Source organism: Rhipicephalus microplus, chromosome X (assembly GCF_043290135.1).
Source record: "Rhipicephalus microplus isolate Deutch F79 chromosome X, USDA_Rmic, whole genome shotgun sequence".
NCBI lineage: Eukaryota > Metazoa > Arthropoda > Arachnida > Ixodida > Ixodidae > Rhipicephalus > Rhipicephalus microplus.
The window spans coordinates 59,783,811-59,809,161 of NC_134710.1; the positions used below are offsets into that span (position 1 = coordinate 59,783,811).

At 42.9% G+C, this 25,351-nt stretch overlaps 1 protein-coding gene across 3 annotated transcripts in view; it reads left to right on the forward strand.

Moving 5' to 3' along the window:
* The window catches only part of ncm (pre-mRNA-splicing factor nucampholin), a 97,921-nt gene that overhangs the window by 70,796 nt on the left and 1,774 nt on the right, over positions 1-25,351 (forward strand). For all 3 annotated transcript variants that reach the window (XM_075876883.1, XM_075876884.1, XM_075876885.1), the window contains 3 exons: positions 284-436; positions 6,385-6,512; positions 9,397-9,498. In XM_075876883.1, the coding sequence (XP_075732998.1) occupies positions 284-436; positions 6,385-6,512; positions 9,397-9,498 (383 nt within the window). The remainder of the gene's footprint in view (positions 1-283; positions 437-6,384; positions 6,513-9,396; positions 9,499-25,351) is intronic.

Genomic DNA, 25,351 nt, shown 5'->3' on the forward strand with positions numbered 1-25,351 from the left:
TTTTTCGAGTAGAATTTCGATGTTTCTCAGGTTTTTCCAATTTTTCTTAAGTATTCTTTTAAGGGTATTTCTTACTGTATAAATTAAGAACCACTACTTAATAAAATTCATGTTTTCAAAGTTGTCTATTGCAAGTAAGACATCTTTATATTGATGTTTGACTGTATTATAACTTTTATAAGGCTACATTTGACATATATTGTAGGCAACATTGCATCGCTCCTTCTTTTTGCACTGTGAATGAAGTAATATATGAATACTTTTTTGTTTCAACCTTTTACAGCGTTTCTGCCAGTTGAAAAAGGATTATGCAGAGCCTTTTGAACAGATTTTCTTGAGTTCATACGACACCATTCACCGTTTTGAGACAAACAAGCTGCGCAATGTTGCCAAGTTCTTTTCTCACCTTCTCTTCACAGATGCCATTCCATGGAACGTAAGTGCCTCATGTTTAGTTTTTTAGTTCATCTATTCGGCAAGTACAACCGACAGTGCAGTTCAGTTACTATTTTTGTGCTTATGGATATGTTTCTCAAGTTTAAGCTTCATTTGTAGCTGTTGTGAACAATAATTACATGTCACTTTGTTGGACCACATTTAGCTAATTTTTTTATTTTTCTTTGTTTAGAAGTGCAAATTAGGGTTCAAGTGCTACTTACCATGGTCTTATGACTGCAGTATTCAAGAGGTCGCTAGCTTCTTGTATCATGATCGAATTTTCATATTGTGGCCCTGCCACGGTGGTCTAGTGGCTAAGGTACTCGGCTGCTGACCCGCTGGTCGCGGGATCAAATCCCGGCTGTGGCGGCTGCATTTTCGATGGAGGCGGAAATGTTGTAGGCCCGTGTGCTCAGATTTGGGTGCACGTTAAAGAACCCCAGGTGGTCGAAATTTCCGGAACCCTCCACTACGGCGTCTCTCATAATCATATGGTGGTTTTGGGACGTTAAACCCCACATATCAATCAATCAATCGAATTTTCATATTGTTATAAACGGTGCATTCACGATACAGGACAGCCTGTTAATGTTTGATTCAACAGTCGTTATGCAGACAGCGCAACGAAATTATAAGTGGCACAGAATTTTATTCTAATTCTTATTCTAATGTTTTTAATTGGTTCTGTCAATTGAAAAAAAAAAAGGGAGGGGGATACGCAGAGCATTTTGAACTGGTGTTTTTGAGTTCATACAGCATCACTGACTGTTTTGAGACATGCAAGCTGCACAATATTGTCAAGTGCTTTGACAACCCATGTGACACAAATAACAAACAATCATTGCATGCTTATGTCATGTATAAGAGGCTTGGTTTCAGTCTGAATGTGGTTAGTTGTGAACATTGAGAGAAGCAGCTGCAGAGGTGTTGGTTGATTTCCATGCAAATTAGCATAGTTGTGTTTTTATCTTTAAAATATGTATTTAAAGAATTCCATCACAGTAAAATTTAATATTTCTAACTTAAAAGTAAACAGGAACATTTTGGCATGTGGTTGTGGCAGAATGTTTGGGCGTAATTTTGAAAGGAGTACGAACATGAAAATTTTATATCTTGTGTTATTTGTATCTTCCTTTAGTATTTAGCTAGTGACCTGCTTATCATGGCTGGAAATCTTGTTTGCCAGAGAGTGAGGTGGTTAATGATCTGGAAATGTTTTTATGACACCTAGCCACTGTTTTGTGAACACAGCTGACCACGTGAGCGTGTAAAACAGTTACATAAGGGCAGTGCTGCCAGATGGCCTGAAGACAATATCAGTAGCTGTACCAGCTAAATAGACTTTTCGAAAAGTTAGTATATTCATAAAAAGCACTTTATGACATAAAAAAATTAATAATTTACGGAAGTAATTTGTTTCATATATATATATATATATATATATATATATATATATATATATATATATATATGGTTTGTAAGCATTTATAACAGCATGTATAATAAATGTAATTAAATGGAAGCTTGCGATGAAAACATTCGTAAACGGGGGTTGTATAGAGCAGACGTTTCCACAAGCGAATTGTCTTCCTCAAGGCTAGAAGAGCTGCTCTTGCTGCGGTTGCCAGCACCGTGAGTGACTTCCTCCATCATATAAAATGTGGTTTTACCTGCACTAGTGCAAATATTAACTACATGACCTAATGTTCATATTGTCATAATTGGTGCATTCGCAAAACAGGACAGCCTGTTAATGTTTGATTCGACAGTCATCATGCGGACACGGCAACGAAATTACCAAAATCAGTGGCACAGAATTTCAATGCAGCAGGGCACAACTTCGACGATCTGAAATTCTACATACTTCAGTCAAACTTCCAGTCTTCAAGAGACAGAAAATATAGAGTTATACCTCATTCACTAATTCAATACACTCCTGCCAGCAGGTATAAATGTTTCTAAAGGGGATTTGAGATCCTCTCGGTATGGTGTATATAAAGAAACAGTGCAAGTTAAGCCCTTCGTTTTGTAATTTCAGACCTACAATTGTTAACTTCTGTCAGCTGTGATTAAGCGAAACGTGCACATCCTCACCTTCCCACCACTTCCTTCTTTTTCGTGTTATTCACGGAACGCCTGTTCCCTCTTTGTCACAGTGCCGCCTTCCCTCACTCTCCCACCCCCACGTATCCAATCTTGCCCTCTCCTGCTCCTTTGTTAGGAAGGAGAGGGCACGAAGCATAGAGGTGGTAGCGCTAAAGAAATCGGTTCTCCTTTTCGCTTTCAGGAAGGCAAGCCTGTTTGTTGAAATGTCGGCTTGACACAACCCCTGTTTACGGTTCTTTTCATAGCAAAACATGTTGATACCTTAAGGCAGAGAGAGCAGTTTGGTTTTCTGGGCCAGTTGGTACATGATGTGAAAGTGCAGGGTTCCAGAAAGTTCAAGACTGGACTGGAGCACAAGAGAGAGACGCACAGGAGAAGGATGAACTTACCACGTTTAGGCAGAGAGGGCGCATTGGTGGAGACCGAGTATGCACACCCCCGAGATATGCTAAAGCTCCATCTTCGTGTGGATGCACAGTGGGAGGGGGGGGGGGGGGGGGCAGAGATTGAAGAAGATGTAAAGGGGATTGCAAGGGAGACATGCATGTCGTTTTCGCTCCTTGTGTACTGAAGTGCAGGGCTAACGCATTTAAACCTGTTAAAACATGCATCAGTCTTCCAAGTTGGAAAGGACATTTCAGCAGACGCTAGCATCGTGTAAGAAGGGGTTGGGAGTGGATGTAAATGCCACTACTGAAACAACAAATGAAACATATAGGGTAGCAGTTTAGTTTCCTAGGCCAGTTGGTACTTGATGTAAAAGTGAAGGGTTCCAGAAAGTTCAGGACTGGAGCACAAGAGAGGGACACACAGGAGGATGGACTTACTACTGAAGTTTATTTTTAAGTGTGAATACACTTTATAAGCGACCCCAAACCATCCACCGCCGTCGGCGGCGTGCGCAGTCTTCTCTCTATCTTTAAAAGAAAGAGGACTTGGCGGGCCGCAGCGCGACGCTCTACCGAATAAGCCACGGACGCGACGCTGATATCGGTGTCAGTAACGCGCCTAATACCCCCTCCCCCTTCGCTCGCTCCTCCGCTCTCCTCGCTCCCTGCAGCTGCACGCGCACCCCTCTCTCTCACGCGCCCGCCTTCTCTCTCAGTCTCCCCGTCGAGAGCGGGTTGCGAGGGGGAGTAAAGTTAAAATCTGTTGGCATTTGCCAGTGAGTTAACGTAAACTCCCCCGTGTGATCAAATAGCAATTCCCAGGAACCATTACACCATAAAGGCACCATAGTGTGATTAATAAATATAATAGTGCGAATTAATAAATACCCCTCATAGCATCACCCCGTGTATTCGCACTTAACCATGTTCACCCTCGGGGAAATGCTTGGGAGTTTTTTTTTATTTAGGAAATGTTAAAATTAAAGAAATATATTAACTGTGCCAAAATCAGTAGATTTTTTTTAAAATCTGGGAATCGGTTGGTAGCCGAGAAAAATTAGTAGGTATGACACCACTATGTCGACAGCTGCACTGTGTCAACAACTGCGAGAAAAAACATATATGAGGTACATAGCAACCAACACGAATCCATGACATGGTGGTTGGTTATTTGCATAAAAACCAAGCTGATATTGATTATGTGAGGTGCTCTATGTTGTTCTCAGTTAAGCAGCATACATAGTAAAGTTTATTTTTAAATATGTTTTATTGAATTTACTTGAATAAGAAATTGATCTACCTTCGAAGAATTTGCGGAGGAGTGAGCTTTGATAGGCTTTCTGGTAACATGCAAGTTTGTATCCCAACAACCGCCTTTTAATAGTGTATTATGAATGGAAATGGCAAGGCAGTGGGTTTGGAGAAAAAGAAAATACAGTCTAACTACTGATGAATCCTGTAGCACCAACTGACAGGAGATATAGAGACAAACAAGGACGAGCACTATGTCTCTGTGTCCTTGTTTTCAGTTCGTGCTATAATACTCGCCATGACATACCAATTAGCCTAAGCTGCTACCCTTCTAAGTACTTCTTTTTTAATGATATTCAAGGAAAATCTCGAACTATAATTCAGGGACGTCAAATAGGTTCGTCTGGAAAAATTAAAAGGTTATAGTATTATTGACCAATAACAAGTATGGTTGGTATGTGGGAGGCGTCTAGGTGAGGAGGCAACTTCTGGGATTACTGCACGTATCAGCTTGGAGAAAGGATGGGGCTGAGCCCCTTCTGCTCCCTGCTTCTGAAGTCCCTGAGAGGGCTAGACAATATTAAAGTATGTTAGCCCACACCAAAGATATGCATTTTTATAAATGTGTGCATGTTTGTGTCTGTACATGTATGTGCATTGCATGTATATTTTTAAAATTATGTCTCATACACTAAAACATTTTTATAAATAGGTAGGCCAGGCAAACAATGAAGACAGTGTTTAAAAAAGCATTTTATTTCATATTGTATACAGAAGTAACAAACACTTGTCGCACCTCTAATCTTGTTGTATGTCTGATAATTAAGGAAGTTTGATAAAAGTGAGGTGAAAGGCAAGCTGCAATATTCAACTAAATAAGTTATAATAAGTGATAGTAAGGCGCAATATAGGAAAAGCCACCGAGCTGGTAATTTAATTGTGTTATTAGCAATCTCTAAACAGCATCTGAGCCGACCATGTAGTGACCTGGTAGCTACATTGTCACCTCGAGATTTTTCTGTTTCTATTTTTTCTTCTTCCTTCCTTAAAGGGCCAGGAAACAACCTCGAAGTTGAAAATTTCCAATGTTGAAATAACTGCGCACTTGTACCTCCAATGTTCAAATAACTGCACAAGAACTTTGTGAATAAGAGCTGTAATAAGGAAGTTGCTGTGTTTTGAACGACCCACTTTTGCTAGTTCCGGTTTCTCGTTCGTCCTTCCCACACTTTTCTTGCTGAGGGGAGGGGCAGGCGCAGCCCTTTATTCCAACTACGCCTACTTCGTCAATGTAACACGACGTCAACAATACATCATTGATGCACGGCTAACGACCGAGTAAGGCTTTTCTCACCCCAACGTGTACATGTATCATAGGAGCGAGGTGCAAATACAAGGCTTTGGTGAAGTATTCACTCTTTCCCTAGCGATAAGGTAGCTAGATGCCACTCTATTTTGGAAGCTTTCATTCTGGCAATACAGCTTGTTGTAGTAGTCTTTGGCTCTACAAAATGGCAGATTGCAGCGCGAAAAAAGGAAAATGTTGACTGCACATCCAGAACTGCGTCACTGCAGGGTCAAGGCATCATTTCGTAGGAATTGTTTTCTGAAATGGAGGGTCTGCACGGTTTGTAACACTGTAATATTTGCAACATGCGATTGCCACGGTACACTGTATGAATCAGCGAGATTATTTGGGGGGCGTTTGTATAATAAAAAGATACTGTGTGTTTGTGTGCATGCATGTGTGAGAAAAAGAGAGAGACAGCACAAAAGCATTTGCTCCCTTCTGCCTGTGCTGTTCAAGATTTCAGTGTCAAGTGAACCTTCATTCATATAGTTTTCCAGCACTTTCTTTCATAAGAGATTCCTTTTTGGCAAAACTGAGTTTGTTACTTTTTGTGTACAGTTGAACTTTATCTTGTGCTGCATGCAATGAAATGGTTCAGGTTTCAATGCATGTAATGAAATGGTTCAGGCATGCGGTGAAATGGTTGCATGCAGTTCTATGCCTAGATGCCTTTTTGTTTTGTATATTGTTATGCCACTGTGTTCCTGACATAATTGGACATTGTACTGTGTAACTCTTAAGTGAAGTAAAGTAGTAGGTACTTGTCTTTTGTGGAACTTCTTTTAAATAATGTAATTGTCATTTTATGTGATAGATGGTTGCTTTCAAGAAATATTTCCTTTCGTGTAGGTTCTTTCTCATATCAAGCTTACCGAAGATGACACTACATCATCCAGCCGCATCTTTATCAAGATATTGTTTCAAGAATTATGCGAATACATGGGTCTACCAAAACTGAACGAAAGAATAAAAGATCCGTAAGTCTGTCCTCAGTGGGCAATAATGAAAGGTTTTATTTATATGTGCATTGTATGCCTAGCTTGTATGACACATATAGGATTTTTTTTATCAGCAAGCCACTGCTGTTCAGTGCAGTGAATTTCTAATAATCCATAATTTTATTACCATATTAACTCGCATACTAGGCGTATTTTTTTCCCTCAAAATCTGGCTCCAGGTTCAGGGTTTGCTCAGGGTAAAATTTCTGAAAATTTTATATCTGACTACAGCATAGACCGCTGATAACGCGATTCGCCAAAGTCGCGAATATCCGCATTACATTCAAAACAACTTTCTTCATAGGCTGCTAAAGCACTAAACATGTTCATCATGCTGGCTTGCTTGCCTAAGAATTGAGGCACGCGATGCGGTGTGCTTACAAGCATTCAAATTTTTAAATATTAACATCAAAGGACTTGCGTTGCCAACAAAATGAATGTGGGAAGAAAAAAAGATGCGAAGAGAAAGCATCATTGCGGACATTTGTTGGTTCCCCATATCCATGACATTGCAATCAAATTGTGAACCCACATTTGAGTGTTAAAAACATCACCCATGTCCACCCCTATTCATCAAGTAGAGCCACCGCAAATAGTCACGTTGAATCCATGCAAAACCGCAACTTAGATCGCCTGTGACTGCCACCAAAAAGCAACCAACGCTGATTAGGCCTAGCGTACAGTTCGGCATGTTGTCGTGGGAAGTTTGTACAAGACAAGATCAAGATTGGGCTTCGAAAATATCGCACTCAAGCATTCATCCAAGAGCAGCGTGCATGATACAATGCTTAAGTTCGCGGCCAGGACACCATCGGCGACTAAAATCCACCAAGCTTGTGCAAGTGCGCATTGTGGCAGCAAAGGGGAAAGCTTGCATCGGAAAGCTTTTAAAATTTGTGGATGGGGTAGCAAATGCGAAAACGGCGACACTTTTTCCCGACAAGAAACTCAAAGCGCTCTTGATAAGGACGCAATCATACGTTCCATGCGGAGTGCGTGCGGCCGGCAAGCACCCGGAGCCACAGGTGCAAAAGTTACTCCAACAACCACCCTTCTTCCCCGTGCAGCGTTGCTGCTGCTTATTTTTTAATTTTTTTTCTCACTCCAGTAAAGTGCTAGGGCATCTAATTGCAACCGTAAGGATAGTTCCAATCGATTGTTGTTTCCTATCCACACCACATTCATTTATTGAAGAAAAACGGCTAGTAACTGCAGAGCGTATCATCTATGAAGACATGGTGGATTCAAACAAGTGTGTTCTAATTCTAGTATAAATTTGATTGATAGGCAGTAGCTGCTTTGAAGTACTGGATCGCAGTATTAGGGCATATATCGCCACTCTTTCGCTTTAGATGTTTTAGCAGTGTATGAAACTGGTCCAGCTGGCACTGGAATAGACCAGCACATTCGTTCACAGTTCGAGAAGTTCCTTCACATTCTGCTGCCATCTAATCGTTATTAATGCCACATCATGAGCTATAGGAGGATGAGAGAAAATCAGCTGTTAATTTTTTATGTGTCTGTGAAAAGTGATTGCTAGCATTGCAAACACTGTTCTCAAATTGCCCAGATAAAAATGTGCTGCCATGGAAGTTAGCTTTTGGACACACTATCGCAACATTGTTCAGTGCTGGAGTGTAATGACGAAAGTCTCTGCTACAAAAGTTTTTCAATAAAAACACAAGCATTTGTAGGTGTAAGCAGCCAATTATACCAAGTGCCTCAAACCATTGTTGGTGACATTAGCAATCCATTATGCAAGCAGTGCATAAGCAGTCCTGGGGAATTGTAATAAAAAAGCAGCAGGTTTTCTATTTCATCTGGGAAGCTTCACTTCTGCTTATCTCAGCTCTTTTTTGTCTGTTTAGTCTTATGTTTGGAAGGTGATGTAGTGCTGCTTTAATTTCTTTGGTAATGGTCCCACTGACAAAATAAAAAGTAAGATGAATGGAAGCTATGTCTGTCTTTCCTCCTCATGTTCTTTTTATGTGGCACCGTTAGCCAAGTAATGTGTTTGCATATGTCTGAGCTCACTCAGCTTTTAGTAATTGTGCTGCTTGCTGTCATGCCAGGACTCTGCAAGGATACTTTGAAATTGTATTACGATGCGATACAAGATACTCAGGCAAGATACCGGTACAAGATACTACCACAAAAATAGTATCTGATATAATATTTGCCCATTTTATTTCGATACATTTGCAAGTTTGTAGTTTGAACCCACCCACCCCCCCCTCCCGCCCCCTGATCTAGTAGTGAACGCCTATGCACAAAAAGGTGTACTGAAAAATTTCTGAAATGTGGCCGATTGCCATTATTCGAAATGCATGTTTGTATGTCAAAAGTATTTTTCTTCTCTATTGAAGTAAATTAGTTAACCACCAAGGATCTCATTAAGGTTTGTTTTAGCTTGGTAAGAGGACAGCTGTGTAGACACTTGGCTTACAGTAGTTCTTGCTCGACATTTCTGTAATTGATGGGAGTCGCTGCTGAGCTTGTCGACCAGCTAGCAGGTTGCCGACTAACTACACTAGGTTCAATGAGAAGCCTAAGCACGATGGGCGAATGCCAGTGGACAGTTTTACGTTGTTCATAAAACACCGTATTCATAAACACCGCTGTTCATAAAACATCATGAAACACCGTGTACAGCCGCAACAACGCTGGTAGTAACAATTTTTGGGCCGCATTGTGTGTACATAGGCCTCCTGTACAGTAGCGTGTAACTGGCATCATGTGTACGTGATGCAGGTTCATTTAACTTCTAGCTTCCCTGCATGGGTAGTGGCAAATGTAGTTGTGCGAAGGTTTGCGATCTCTACTGTATAGTATCTTCATGTAGCATTACGATTCCTTTTTCTAGGACACTTCAAGATGCTTTTGAAGGTCTGTTTCCGAGAGACTTGCCCAAGAACACTCGGTTTGCCATTAATTTCTTCACCTCTATTGGCCTTGGAGGACTGACGTGAGTAGCAGTTACTTTCTCCGTCATCTGAAATTGCCTTTCAGCATTTCGTATTACAGAAATGATGCCTTCAGAACTCACATATGGCACTCGTTCTTTTGCATTGGGTTAAGATTCAGGGCACTGATCTGTGCAGATGTGAAAGTTTGTGGTACTTTGTCGCATTTTTGGGGGGGGACCCTTGTGGTGGTCTTTTGCCCCCTATCTACTACATGCCAGCTTATTGGCACGTGACGGCACTGCTTTCCACTTCAAAAATATAGGACACTTAAGTGTAGCACTTTGTTTCAGACCCTCCTTCGCATTGTTTTCTCAGTCACTTGCCATGCTTGTCTTCTGGATAAACACCTCAGCCGTGCCAATGAGAAAAGGAATGTCTTTGCACGTGACATTGATGTTGTAAACTTTCCTGGAACATGTGAAATTGGGCTTGTTGGCGATGCATTACTGTTTGTGTAGCATGAAAATTCGCACAGGACAAGAGAAGGGACAAAAACAAGTGCTCATGCTCTTCCCTTCTCTTGTCCTTTTTCAAATTAGTGCACTTTGCAAGCAGTTTTATTTGAATGCCCACTGCAAGTACATGTGTGAGGTAGTCAAGCATGCACATGTCTGTAAAGAAACTGCACACTTTGTTGGTGTTGCTGCAGTGATTCCACTCTGGCGCCAACTGCACCAAAGTGTGCCGAATTGAATTTACTGTGCCATCCTGATAAAATTAAGTAAGTTGCGCCAAACTTTACCAGAGTCTCGGTTTTGAGGGTGCCTATGACTGGCAATCGTGCCACTGGCACATCAAAACTTCATGCAGCGTGATCTTTGGGCCACCAAAGTCACAACCAGAGGGCAATAAATATTTCATTGAATAAACATGTGCTAGCGCGAGCATCCTGAGTAAAACCATGGCGCCATGCTCGATACCGAAGCAGCTTCCATTGTGGAAGTCCGCTCAACAGCAAAGCGCATCCTTCGCAGAGGCTCATGACACAAGCCGTTCAGTAGCTAGAAAGTGTTTCGGCAACTAATCGCCGACTGCCGTCAGTTCCAGAAATGCTGCTGATAGCTAGTTTCAGGCGTTTCACGGCATGTAATTGCAGCAATGTTCTGGTGTGCTGCAAAAATGTCTGTCACTTCTGTTTCTAGACATCACGGAATCAAATCTGGGAAAACTAAAATAGCTATGTGGAGTTCACTAAAGTTGGGTGTTGGGCCAGCGCCTTCTCTATTTTTTCAGTGCCTGGGCGAAGGAGCGGATTTCAATGGAAAGCGGTTGTCAGTGTTAGTGCGGTGTTTCGCCGCCAAACACCGCCACCACAGTAGACATGCCACCCTGTCATCTCTCGCACAAACGAATGCAGCGGCTGCATTTGAAGCTGCTATACGGCTCGATTTTCGGCTGTGTTCGCATCGTTTCAGGTATAATAGAAGCTTGTAAACGAGAATCGAAAATCACTTGTTAGGCATGTGTAGCTCACGACTACTTGATCGAGGCGCTATCACATCGTCTGCTATGCCGATGCCAGATAGCTCATGCCAGTAATTCATGGAAGATCATTTTGTCATTGTGACGTTCGCTTGACTGAAAGTTGCTTTTTTGACTCGCTGAAAGTCGATTTTTGAATGAAGCTTTTGCAGGAGCTAATACTAAAAGCTTGGGTGCCTAATATTCCTTGTGCTTGCTACTGTCTAATGGCATAGCACATTATACGTTCTTTTCACAATGCTTTTGAGCATTACATGTGTTGCCACCGAGAGAAAGCAAGTGCCAGAAAATTAGGAACTATGCCAGGTGATTTCAATCACCTGCCATAGTTCACAAAGCTTTTAAGCATTACATGTGTTGCCACTGAGACAAAGCAAGTGCCGGAAAATTAGGAACTATTCCAGGTTGATTTCACTGTTTGAGAGTTTAAACAATGAAATTGTCATGAGACAAACAAAAACAGCTCCATATGCGGCCCGATTCTTGCAATCGTGGCCTATGTCTTGAACAGGCGCTTTTAAAGTCTGAAGTCTAATGCCGACTCTCAACTTGAGCCCAGGTGACAAGCATGAAAAATGAGGCCTGTTGTCAGTTGCTTGAGCTCGTCTGTGTATTCGTGGACGGATTGTTGTAGTCTCAATGTCCAACTGCTCAGCTCTGTTTCATTCTTCTTCCCTCTCGCCTCTTCGGTAGTGAGCAAAGTAGAGGCCGAATGGCTGTCGACCCGGACACTTTTGTCGCATGGGGCACCCTGTTCAGCTTTAAAAGCACGAATTCATTACGACACTGTACATGATAACTGTCGCTTGTTTCACCGATAACTCATGTGGTGCCCATGGGCTCCCATTAAACTTCGAGGTGTAATGTTATCGTTGCACGTGGCAGTTATCGCAAGGCAGTATTGCTATTGATAGACTCATTTGTTGACTGTTTCGGATACAGCGCAGTTCCGTTTTGTGATACTGATTGCCATGCTTCCAAACGTGAAAGGTAGTCTGAAGCCACCACTTCGTATAATCTCTTAAAATATTTGGGTTGTAACTGACGGCTACATATTCAAGTGTTGTACGAAGATTTATTTGGAGACTAATTATTTTGCCTGATTACTGCAAGCACCCTCCCCTGAACACCAGCGGCAGCTGCAATTTTATGGAACTACAGCCGTACAATGTATTAAAGTGATGAAAAGACAGAGTTATACATGTGACGAAGACCATATAGCATTTTTTTGTTGCCACCACGGTGAGAAGCACTGAAAACAGCGTGCTGCTATGTTCTCGTTACTTTTCATCCTCCGTGTACCCGTGAAACTGGCGAAAAGCACGAATGCAAATTAACTCTCATGAAAACAGGATTCCACTAGCTTCCAAATACGTGCGGCGTTCAGCGCCAGCTTCGCCTGGTCTACTTGCGCAGCACCGCCATGCAGCAGCGGTGAGCAGAGGCTGAGCGTGCGCTCGACGGCCTTGAGAAAGTGTCGCCGAGGCACTGGAAAAAAAAAAAAAATGTAGGAGGTGCTGGTTAGGCTAATTGGTGCAGCGTGATGCAATGTTTCAGAGCACATGAAACAAGAATGGACAGAGAATAGATATATGGAACAACATCAAATTTTCCGTGCTTCACCTCAATTCATGTAAGAGTATGTGAACAATGGGAATGTGTTTTATTGAATATACTTCATCCATGGTTCTTCAGCCACAAGTGACTTTTGTAATGTTCTTCGACCAGTACATCTAGGTTTGTCATCACTTTTGTTGTAAATACCCTCTAAAGGATCCTGTCTTTTAGAGTTCGTAATGGTTAGGGTCCCGATTCGAATGTCTTGCTCTTCTTTTTCCTCTTTTTTTTGATCTCAATAAAAGTATGCACAGCTTCACTAGCAGGCCCGTCACTGACAGCCTGCCCTGGTGTCGGAAGACTCACTGTGCGGCAGCTACGCTATGTTACACATCCGCCTCTCGCCACTTTCCAGGGTGAATAACCATTGGTTAAAAATTATGTGTCGCTTAAAGGTAAAGCAGTGAATGCTATAACAGTAAATTGTACCAACAAAACTCAACAAAAATGCAGGTTTAAGGGAAATACAGCCGCTGCAGGGACCAATGTGGTTTTCGTGCTATCAGTTCTTTAAGTACAAAGTAAGCATTGAGAGTGCAGCAATCCAGTTGTTAGCCAGCTTTGTGTTTCTATCCTTTTGTCTTCCTTCTGTTCTAGTGCTGTTTCTTCATTCAAAATCAGCACAGCAAGTTCACGACCAGTCTGGTGATGCCTGTGAGATAGTGCAGGTGCCAGCCACTGTGCCCTTTGAGCGAGGGAGCTCTCGTCTCTTCTTCTCATGCTCCTTACGAAAAACTGGCGGGGCGTTTTCTTTCTGCTTCATCAAGGATCGATGGCAGGATTTGTGCACGGGGGGATTTTACAGGGTGTCTACCAACCTGGAAAACATGGAAAAAGTCGGGGAATTTAGACCCTTCTGGAAAAGTCCGGGAATTCCTGAAAAATTTGGCTAGGTCATGGAAACTCATGGCAGTCTGTGTGACCGTCACAAAAATAAGTATTCCCATTGATCAAAGCTTAAAATATTGCTTCTTCGGCTGCAACTACAATGAACAGCTAGAAGAGGCATGAAAAAAAACAAAGGCAATAACTGTTGCTTTTTAACGTAAACACGAAACAATACACCGGCCAAAGGAGCACAAAGATTACTCACGTTTCGGCACCCACTACGGGAGCCTTGTTCGCAATAAGAGCCATAAGAAAGATACAGCATATTTAGGTACGTTAACTACGCGATGTAGCACCAAAAGCGCATCGTCGGAAGCGTCCCATCACTCATGTTCATCATATATGCAGTTGTCTGTATGTGCAGGGATTCTAGATGCAGGCACGATGCAAGCTACTTTTCTTTGGACCAGTCAATTTGGTGGCCTGTAGATTACACATGTTCAGCGAGGGCGTTCGAGGTCATGCGCCATTTCGTGACAACGTATTCGTGTTGTGTAACTCTTTTTTTTTTTAAATCACCTGTCTCACCAATGTACCAGTTGTCACAATCGTGTCAGCCTATGGCGTAAACAAGACCAGGAAAATTTCCTCTCGGCAACTTGTTCTTCACGTTGACTAAAGCATTCCAACATACAGAATAGTGCATGTTGACATGCACTACAGTAAAAGGTTGTTAATTTGAACCGCAAGGGAAAGCCATCTCAGTTCGAATCTCAGTTCAAAAGCCATCTCAGTTCAAAAGTGAAGAACAACAACTCACTGCGGCAAAGTAGCGCCTAGCAATTTATTTATTTTTTAATCTGTGATCGCGGCCTGCCTTCTTTTCTTGAAGGTGACAGCCAGTACTTTTTGCTCTAATGAGGGAATTAGTGGAAGGCCTCTTCTCCATCTTCTTCAAAACTTAAGAAGAGATGGGCGGCATTCAATCCGGCCATGGCTTCCGCAGCAGAGGGCTGCACTGGTGATTCGTCCTTCTCCTCATCATTGTCACTGGCAGCGACGTGTTCTGCACTTCTCACCTGACATATTATGTCATCATCTGTGAGTGCACCACACACCACTGCATTCGAGTCCGCATCGATGTAGTCCGCAAAGCAGACGTCTTCCAAAACGTCCTCCATGGGTGCGAGGACGCTGTGTTCGAGCACAAACAGCTCGTCGGATTGCAGAGCTTTAATGCTGAAGCCACAGTGGCGATAGCAATTTGCTATCGTAAGCGCTGTCACTTGCACAGACGGAAGCTACAGGAAGCGCTGTCACAGACAGGAAGCTACTCCAAGCTCTAACAACCGAGGCAGAAACTGCAGAAATAAAGGCTGGGAAAGCTACGACGCACCTGATTTGCTGTGTGCTGGTCATGCCATCTGTCGTTTAACAGCAACTATGCAGGATTTGCAAAGGTTTCGAGATCGGCGCTTAAAAAAAAAAAACAAATTTTGGAGGTTACGTCGGACGAAGAGGAGGTGGGGCCGAGAGAGAGATGGTGGGGGGGGGGGGGGGGGTGAAGAGCAAGAAGCGCTATTTTCTGCACTCTGGCAGTCGCACCAGTTTCTCTCTCCGTTTTTCTCTTCGCTCCCCGTCAACGCCGCCTTGTAACTCGGCAGCTGCTTTATCGGGTGACTAGCCAAGCCACCAGCGCGGTGGTGCGTAGTTCAAATTATCCGTGGCGAAACCTACTCGCGTTCGAATTAACGAGATTTTTTATTTATGGACTTGTATGGAGATTGGTTGGACCATAACTTCCATTTGAATTATTGAAGTTCAAATGAACGCACTTTCACTGTATTCTGATGTCTGTTGCTTCTACATATCACACAGGATATCTGAGTTTCAAAGCACAATATTTGTGCATATTTGTCTTGGCCACGATTTCAGCTCAGCTTGAAGGCCTTCTGGTTAGGCTAGAACTGCCATGAGCAGAGGCTTGTTGGTTTATGCCATGTCTTTTATTATAATAATTATTATTATTACTAATATTGTTATTGGCGATGCAATGCAAACATCCTCAGCTACACACTTATCGCTAATAGCTTGCGTTTTAAGGTTTGCGATTTTTATTTATTTTTTATTTATACATGTACCTACATCGCCCTTATGGGCATTATTGTAGGGCGGAGAACAAGCAAAACAATACAGTACAGTCGATATACCGAAAAAGATGGTTGCGGATAAAAGGCTGTATCGTTTGAAAGAACATAGTCATAACAAAGTGAAACAACAAAGTGAAACAACACTGTCATAAATAAGGCATCAAATTGCAAATACAAAGCAAACGTTGAAAGAGAAGAGTGCTATTGGTAACACAGGGCAATAAAAACAAAAGAAAATAATTAGTACGGAACGCATCAGAAATGTACAGTAATGATTAGTTCAACAAAAAATTGTGCAAATTTTTAACAAAAGATAAGGGAGGCGCAGAGACAATTTCCTCTGGCAAGCCGTTCCACTCATGCGTGGTTCTTGGAAAAAAGGCGTATTTGAATGCGTTGATCCTGGAAGTGTATTCACGCAGTTTTAAATAATGGTCAGTACGGGGTGACACATAGGTAGGTGGCCTTATATACTGATCCTTGTCGATGCCTGTTTTGTTCATGAATATGCTGTAAAATAGGGACAGTCGTAGGTATTTTCGCCGGTCAGCTAACAGAGGCCATTGCAATCCTGAACGAATGTCAGCTGATCTTATGGTAAAGTTATAATTGCTTGCCACAAAGCGTGCTGCGCGTGCCTGTACACGCTCCAGGGCTTCTATATTTGATTTTGTTGAGGGGTCCCAGGCACTGCAGGCATATTCTAATATGGGACGCACATTGGATATGTATAGTGTTTTTTTCAACTTAGTTGGTGCCTGTCTGAATTTGCGCCTCAAAAAATTTAGCACTCGACTAGCCTTTAATGTTAAGTAATTAATATGAGCGTTCCAAGATAGGTTGGCAGAAAAAATGACCCCTAAGTATTTATATTCTGTTTCAACCGGCAAGGTAGCCCCGGCCATGACGTAATTTGAAATCCGAGGCTGTTTTTTGTTCGTAAACCTCACCAATTTACACTTCGACAGATTTAGTGTCATTCTCCATGAATCACACCAAGAAACTATAGAGTTCAAGTCATTCTGCAATTGAACGGTGTCCGCTTCAGAGGTAATGTTACTGTAAATGCAACAATCGTCAGCATACAATCGAACACAGCTAGAGAGATTGTTGGAGATATCATTTATAAAAATAAGAAAAAGCAGGGGCCCCAAAACTGACCCTTGTGGCACTCCTGACAATACACCGACGCTTGATGAGCACACACCGTCAAGAATCACGCACTGCTGTCTTTCTGAAAGGTACGCCTCAATCCACATGAGAAGTGCATTAGGTATGTCTAGACAATGAAGCTTCTGCAACAACAACACATGTGACACGGAATCGAATGCCTTCTGGAAATCCAGAAATATACAGTCAACCTGAAGGCCTGAGTTAATAGAAGCTGCAATGTCGTGCGTGAACTCGACCAGTTGTGTATCGCACGAGAAACCCGCCCTGAAACCGTGTTGCAATGGGGAAAAGAAGTTATTACTTTGAAGATGATTCATTAAGTTTGTGTAAATGATATGTTCGAGTGTCTTGCAGAACACGCTTGTCAGAGAAATGGGCCTGTAGTTACACTTTTTTGTTTTATCTCTGCTTTTATATACTGGGGTTACGTTGGCATTTTTCCAATCAGCCGGTAAAACGCATTGTTCAAGCGACGTTTTGTACATGAGAGTTAAAAAAGGGGCGATAGACACTGCGCAGTTTTTCAAGACGAAGTTGGATATACAGTCAGGACCAGGAGCAGAGTGAACATTTATTTTTTCCAACAAGAGCACGACACCGCGTTCGGAAATTTCTATGTCGTTCATTTGCGGGAGCGAGCCATCATTCTGGCATAGACTACATGTGTTAACTGGATGCGAGAACACAGACTGAAAGTATGTATTGAAACCCTGAGCTTTGGCTTCCGTGTTAGATTCGTAATTTATCCCGTCCATGATGTCAGGAATAGTGGGTCTAGAATTACTTTTATTTTTCACGTATTTCCACACTTCCTTGGGGTTGGTTTTAAGTTTCTCGCCTAGATCACAAAGGTACATTTCTTGTGCTCTGCGCATAGCTTTTGTCACCATTTTGCCTATCTCTTTCATTTTTGAAAGCAACGCAGGATCAGGCACTTGGCGATGGGTAACTTCAGCTAAATTTCTCATTTCAGTTTCTTGAGATTGTGTCATTAAATCTATGATTATTTATTTCTTAGCGTCTCGTCTATAGAACAGCACGTAAACAAAGCTAACACACCGGCATCCATGATTCATTCATGGAATCGAGAAAGCTGTTGCGGACTGACAGATTCCTTCTCGCCACCACATATTTAAACGCTACCCCAGATTTCATTACAAGCGTCTGAAGACTTTCATCGTGCTTCAAGCCTCAGTTCAGAGAAATACAACACCAACATGCACGTGCCCATCGTGTTAAAAAAAAAAATGAAAGAACAAATTTTGCAGTACAGCTCGGTTTTTGCAACTTGCAGCTGCAGTTAATTTCAACTTGTGCGTGCGCTTCCTGGTTCTTCCGAAGATTAAACAGCAAACTTGCTCACTGTCTGGCTCAGAGGTTTCATTTTGGCTAGATATATATATATTTTTATATTAACTGTACATGCTTGGAACACTCAGACTTATTTTATATGAGCACCTGATATTTTTTTTGCCACTCGAGGGTTTGTTTCCAGTGCGCATACTTTTTCAAGCAGATGTACCGTTTGGGGAATTTGGAAAAATCAAATTGGTAAACACCCTATGTTATCGCATGCGCTCACCGTGCAATGGAGAAGGCCGGCTCGCTTCATCCTCTCTTCAGCCATGATTGTCACCAGCGCTTGCGAGCCTTTAGTTGCAGACAGGACGTACGATGTGCGAGGCAAGGTTATAGTTTGGATTTTTACTGGAAATGACTGCATTGGTGACGCCGAAAATTTCTCGAGAGTATACAATTGCAATCGCAATACAAAGAAATAAATTGTGGCAGCTTCACACTAGTGGTGCCAAGCCTGAACGAAGAGTGAAGCTGGTTGACCTTTCATGTTTGCCTAGTTTTTTCTTTGTCTCTTCATTTCTATTTTCTTTATCTCCATCTTTCTTTCATGCTCTTTCTATCCTTTCTTTTTGTTTTGTCTCTCTCTTGCCATCTTTTTGTCTGCTTCCCACTTTTTCTCTTTCTCATTTTTTTCTCTTATTCTGTTTTTCCATCTCTTTTTGTGCGTATTGTATCTTTCTCCTCTTTTCTTTTTCTGTCACAATATTTGTCCATTTTTCCATTATTTCTTTTTATTTTATTCTTTGTCTTTCTCCTTCACAAGTTTCATGCCCTGCAGTTCCCTGGGCAGAGTTCTCGTTTAACACTTGCACCTGCTGCTCACATTAGTGGGTTTGCCCAATTCCTGTGGCGCCTACCCACCTGAGGAGATTTGTACGACCGAGCACAAGCTACCGATAGCGTGAAAAATTTCGCCTTTAAAAAATGAGGAGCCATCCACTCTGCATGCTGTACGACCAGCGAATCTGTTTGGTACATGGCACAGAAATGACATGATGGAGGCTGGTGTGCAAGTTAATGTCAAAGGGTAGGCTGTTAACTTTTGTTGCGCGTTATTTCTTTGTAATGCTCTCTAGGAGGCACCAGGGGCTTTCGGGGTACAAATGGAAAGTCCTATCTGTATACTGCTTTGCTGTAAAACAAAAGCAAAGCTTGTTATCTAATGTACTAGTCTCCCATTGAATGCACTTTTGGATGTTTTCACGGTTGGTCAGCTTAAAGGCCAACTGTGGCGATTTTCGAGATCATTGGATCTCGATGAATTTCCGTGGATACGTTCCTTTGCACGTTCAGATTATTTGTCCCCAATTACAGGCTGGAGACATGCACAGATTTTTTACAAATGAATTTTATAGATTTCCCCGACTCTCCCAACAGGTTCCCACAATTATTGGCAACATTATGTGTGTGCCAACATCTATGTCAAAGCAACAGAAGTGACTGAACCAATAATCTGCTATTGACAAGGCAACAATCGCGTGGTTTGCTTAGTCAACATTTCATTAGTTCGGTGTGGGAATTTCAGTTCATTGTGTGTGATGGGTGGCAAGTGGTATTGCGTTGCAGTTGCACACCCCCGTATAATTACCTGAGCATTCACAAAACACTTGCCTCGATTTATAATGTTTCAGCTAGCAGTGCCGGCTCGCTTCATGAAAACTGTGTTAATACTGTACCGGCTGAAGAATACTGTACCGGTGAACATTACGGTGGTGTACTAAGCATGCACATTATTGTGTGAAAACACTTTTTATAACATATACAGGGTGCACTTTGACTGGGCCTAGCGCGTCGTTTGAAAGGTGGCTCGTCCTAAATAAAATTCCTTTAGCCCTACCAGCGTCATTTTTAACTCTGCCATTGCCACGCATATGCACTCTTCCTATAGACGGTTTTACCAGAGCCTGCCGGTCTCTAGCAACATTGTGCATTCACCGAAAATCACCCCCGAAAATGTCCGGTTTAGCTTGTTCTTGCGTGGTTCTTTGCTTTTGTTGTTGGCCGCGGCAGCTTGTGTTCAGATGTTTTATGCAGGTAAAATTATTCCGGTGAAGCGCTGGCAACTCGAGCACAGCTGTGTCAAGTCGGGATGGAGTCTACATGCCTGAATTAATTTTGTATTCTAGTCGTAACGTTGTCTTCTGAATGATGATGATAGAAAGAGCGCCTGCATTGCAGCGATCACGCAGAAAAAAAAAAAAAAACTGGATTCCCGCTAAGAGCTTGTAGGTTTGTTCTGCCCACTTCATCAAAGGCAATGTAAAGCTCAGCGCAGGCTAATGGCACAGAGGCGATACTCGGACATTAGACTAATCGAAGGCCCCCGGTTACCGGGAACACACCGGTCGCTGTTTTCTTCCACCCATGGCAAACAAGTGTACTGACGCCTGAAATGGATAGCAAAACGTGAATGCTAACACTGAAAATCCATCGCTAACGTGTTTGAATTATAGTTTGAGCGATATCAATGATGTGTACTGATTGAAACAACACAGGACACAAAGTAGCCGCGCTTAACATGAATCGCCGCACAGTGTACGTCGTGGTGTCCATGTTGCATTTGATTTTTGAAAGCGACGCCGTTGAGTGGGCTCTCATCTGTGCGAACAAATGACTCATCGCCTGTCTTTCTGCCGATAGTGAACATGACCGCATTCTAGCTAACTTATCTTTTGGGTGTGAACATGGTCTGTAGGTTTAGGTAAGTTAAACTTGAAAGTTTGATTCATGAATAGCTTACTCGCGAGTAAACCATAATAGTTCCTGTGACCCTGTAGCCACAGTTGACTTATCACATCAGTACATTTTATAATTTCTTAATCACACAAACACATCAGATTACAAGCGATTCTGATCGCCACTGATCTCTTTAAAAAGCGCGGCGTGACACAGACGCAGAAATAAGCGTTTTATCCTGAGGTTGCATGCTCAGACGAAAACACAATTATGTTTGGGGTTCAACAGGAGGAAGGTTTAAAGTTCTAGTCGAAAAGCTGAATTGAATAGCTGACTACTATGAATCGAGCAACTCTTCTCCTGCACGTCGACACGGTGGGTGCGCTTTGAAGACGCGGACAGGGAAAAGACAGGTGTGAGCTGTCAATTCCCGGTCTGCGACTCCAAAGCGCATCCACATCGTCGGCATGCATGCAGAACCAACTGGCTCAATTAAGTTCGCTGACAAACGTCTCCTACAATTTATGCGTTTTCTGTTTGTATAGGCGCGACCACTCTCAGAGCTGGCCACACGGAGCAGGGGGCCGCGCTCATCGGAGCGCCACGACGTATATTTTGCAAGGCGCCCGTTGGCCACGCGAGCCGTGCGCTACGTCGAGCCCCTTCATGTAGCCGCGAGACGTTGCCCCAAACACATCCTAAGAAATGTGTGAGAAATATTAGAGCAGCAAACTCCAACACGCCACGAAAACACCACCGGGACCTTGAAAAATCATTGCCGGAAGTGCCGCACCGGAAGTCTGCTGAGGTAGGCCGCTCAGTGAGAGCCAGTTTGTTTACAAACACCGAAACCGTCTATAGCAATATGAAAAAGCTTCAGTTAGTCCACAAACGTTTCAGCGATAGCATTTTACTGATCACGGCCCCACAATTTTGAGCAGCCTGGACAGGTGGTGCCATCTGACAGTATAATGCATAACCAGCGGTTGCCATTCATTTACCGCCTCCACATGCGTCCAAATCTCGGTTGTCATTTTCTGACAGCTCTCAGGAGCTTGTGCACACTGCACGACCAGTAACACATGTGGTGCGGCTGTTGAGATGGAGTCAACTTTCCCGAGTGTCTGCTCTTCACGACTTTGCAGCTTTCATACTCCGGTTGGAGGGACCGGCAGACCTTGCATGGTTTTTGCCAACATCTACGTAACACGAAGACAGTATTGTTAGGGTGGCTAGAATGGGGAGGTGTGATGAGTGGGGCACTTTTCGCTTGTTGGAGAGGGTCACTCGGCGCGCCGATGTCGCAAGGGGCGCTGATGGGAGCGGCGCGGGTAGGGAGCGGTGCATTTCCCTGTGTTTGCTGCAGGTGCGCTGGGATTTTCTTCGCAAGCAGTCGCTACATTGCAAGTATGCCATCTGTCAGTGTTTGCGCTAGGTCACTCTGAAATGCCCGAGGATGTCAACGGTAAAAAAGAAGACCCAGCGTTGGTGCTTTGTGCCTGGGTGCCGATAGTGTCGATAGATCATGCATCGTACACTGCTGAGTGAAGTGACTCCCGCCTGGTATATTATGTCGCAGGCTACGTTGCGAGAAAGCGTATACTTAGCAACAATTGTGATGAGTGCAAGAACGCCTGTCTTGTCTCGAGAGAAAATGTGCCAGGAAATCTCCCAACCCAGGCAAGCAAGTTGTGCGATCTGGGCGGACTTTTGTATCCGTCAAATTCTCTTTATACTCTCATCCTGAACCTTGAGGACAAAATCACTCGTTTCTTGTGCTCGGCACGTTTTCACGCCAAGTCGGCCATAGAGATGCTAAAGGGGATTGGCGAGACACAACAAATTGGCTGCCCAAAGCATGGTGCTCTCTTGACCAAAAGTGTGGTGTGATTTTATTGCCTCACTCGTGTCCACTTTTTTTTTTAAAGGCATGAACCAAAAAGAACACGAAAAGAAAGGGTGGAGAGTTAAGCCACGTGTACTCTAGTGGCAGAGCATGAATACCTTGGCATGCATGAAAATAAAGTTATGTTCTTGTTAAAAAAAGTGTCTCCTCTATGTCTGCTGCTGGGGACAATTTTCGAGTCACAGGCTTCGCGGCATACGTAAGTTTTAGCGCTCTTACAGCGTTACTCGTCTAAGTTAATGAGCAATTGTAGGCTGCTAAAACTTCTACATTCGGAAACCGATAATTGAATGCCAAGTGAGAATTTAAGCTGCGACTCGCACAAGATTATGCGTTCGCGGCGGAGCAGCAAAACGAGGCTCTTGTACCGACGTTTCTGCTCGTGGATAAAGGAACTTAACATGCTCCAAAGTAATATGAAGCCTTCCAGTAATTGCAACGTCTCGTAACACCCCTGCAGTTCTGCGGTGAGTAACCGCAATATTACGAAATCCACAAAAGTTGGTGTCAGGTCTCGCTCATATGCCTTCTCGAGAATTGTTTTCAGAGAATATAGCGTGAGAGCAGGCCCGTAGCCAGAAATTTTTTCCGGGGGGGGGGGGGGGGGGGGGGGCACTTGCTAAAAACCAGGAAAGAAGAGGCTCCTAGCCCCTTCCCCCCCACCCTGGCTATGGGCCTGCGCGAAACTGCGTGAGAGAGATTTCTGCAGAGAGCAGCGCGCGCTCATTCGTATGTTGCCTGCGCAAGGGTACCCGTGCCTCTGCGTGCAGCGCTCCAAGCGGCATCGGCACGCTTTGGGGACCGGTTTCAGCAGCCACTTTTCACACCTCCTTCTTCTAGCCACCCTAGTATTGTGGTCGGATTTTCGTGTAGCACTTTTTTGCTTATTTAAGTATATTCTCAACTTTGCCGAGTGTTTCTGCTATGAGGCCCATGACAGGAGCGTCTCATTTCATTTCATTTCATTTATTGATACTGTCAGCCCTTTGCGGGCTATTACAGGAGTGGAGTTGACTCATATAAAACAGAAATGTGCATAAGAGAAACATAAGAAAAAGAACCTTCACTACTGGAACACATTATTTCAGAGCACATACAACAAATATATCATAATATAGTTTAAACAGAGAAGTTAGTGAAGTTAGAGAAGTTAGTCTCAGGAACTTGAGAGCACTATTACTTTGACATATAAAAAAAAAATTGCCTGAGTTGGCCTTTGAAGGGAATCATATTTTCCAGGCAACCAAGCACATGTGGAAGCCATAGTCTGGAAACACAGGGGAAGGAAATGTGTGCCTGAAAAACTTGGCTTTCTGCGCCTAGCAATACTTGCGTGATGAAATCCGCCTTTCACCCTTGATCTTGTGCGAATACATTAGCGACAGTGTGACACTAGCATTGAGGCACCATTGTATGTCTTGGCCTTTGTCTTCCACTTCTGCTGATAACCACTAGGTGTATTTGGAGTGTTATTTCATAAAGTGTACAGTATTCACTTTATTTGCTAGTTTTTAAAAAATATCAGACAAGGTTATTTGAGGACAGCCAAGTGCATGACACCCTTCATTTTTGCATTATCAAGTGATATGTGGATGCTCTTGAGATAATTATTTTCATTAGATTTGCAATAAATCAAAATATTTTTATCATATCATAAAAGCACCATAATTATTTGGGGGCTGGAATGTCAATGTAATATGCCTCTCCCATGTACTCCAGGATGCGAAATTAGCTGTGCCAGAGTGCTCCAAGATGCAAAATTGCCTGCTCCAAAGTGTACCGAGATGAAAATTTTTGCTGCTTCAAAGTGCTACAAAATTGAAATTCTGATGCTCCAAAAATTGCTCCAAATTGGAAGTCCTTAGTAGCATCACTTGGTTGCTGCTATTAATAGTGATTATTGCTCAATACTTTGTAATGGGGGGACAGTGTAATCAAAGTAATTTGTTATAACAGAAGTTTTGCTGATGAAATATTCCATCTATTATGGTGTAATAGAGGTTCCCAAAAATCAGTTCAACGGTAAGTCCACCATGGTGGCTCGCGGTTTATGGTGCTCGGCTGCTGACTCAAAATACTCTGGCTTGATCCTGGCTGTGGTGCTCACATTTTGATTAAGGAAAAGTTAATGCTTGCAATACTACTGCATTGTGCATTATTTTCAAGGAATGCAGATATGGTGTGGTTAGCCAAGTAGTAATATGTTTTTCATCAATCCTAGCAGCAAGGCTCCCTAAAGTTACAGATGCTCATTAACAGCTGTGAATTTTCGTGCATTAGTGGTATCAACGCATTTCTTCAACAACTCTTTCTTCAACCTGTTTCTTGGCCCCTTGTTATTTCTAATATATATTAATGACCTACCAACGAACTTAACTTGTAACATACGCATGTTTGCTGATGACTGCGTTTTGTACCACACAGTAACGAATGTATCTGATCAAATTAGCCTCCAAAGTGACATTAACCAAGTGCAGCGTTGGTGTGAACGGTGGCAAATGGAACTTAATCCTAACAAATGTAAACTTGTGTCGTTTCAGCGTCGCCATAACCCGCTCACCACTTCCTACGTAATCTCTAACACTCCTGTTCAACTTGTGCAATCGTACAAATACCTTGGCCTAACTTTGTGCAGTGACCTAACTTGGGCTGAGCACATCC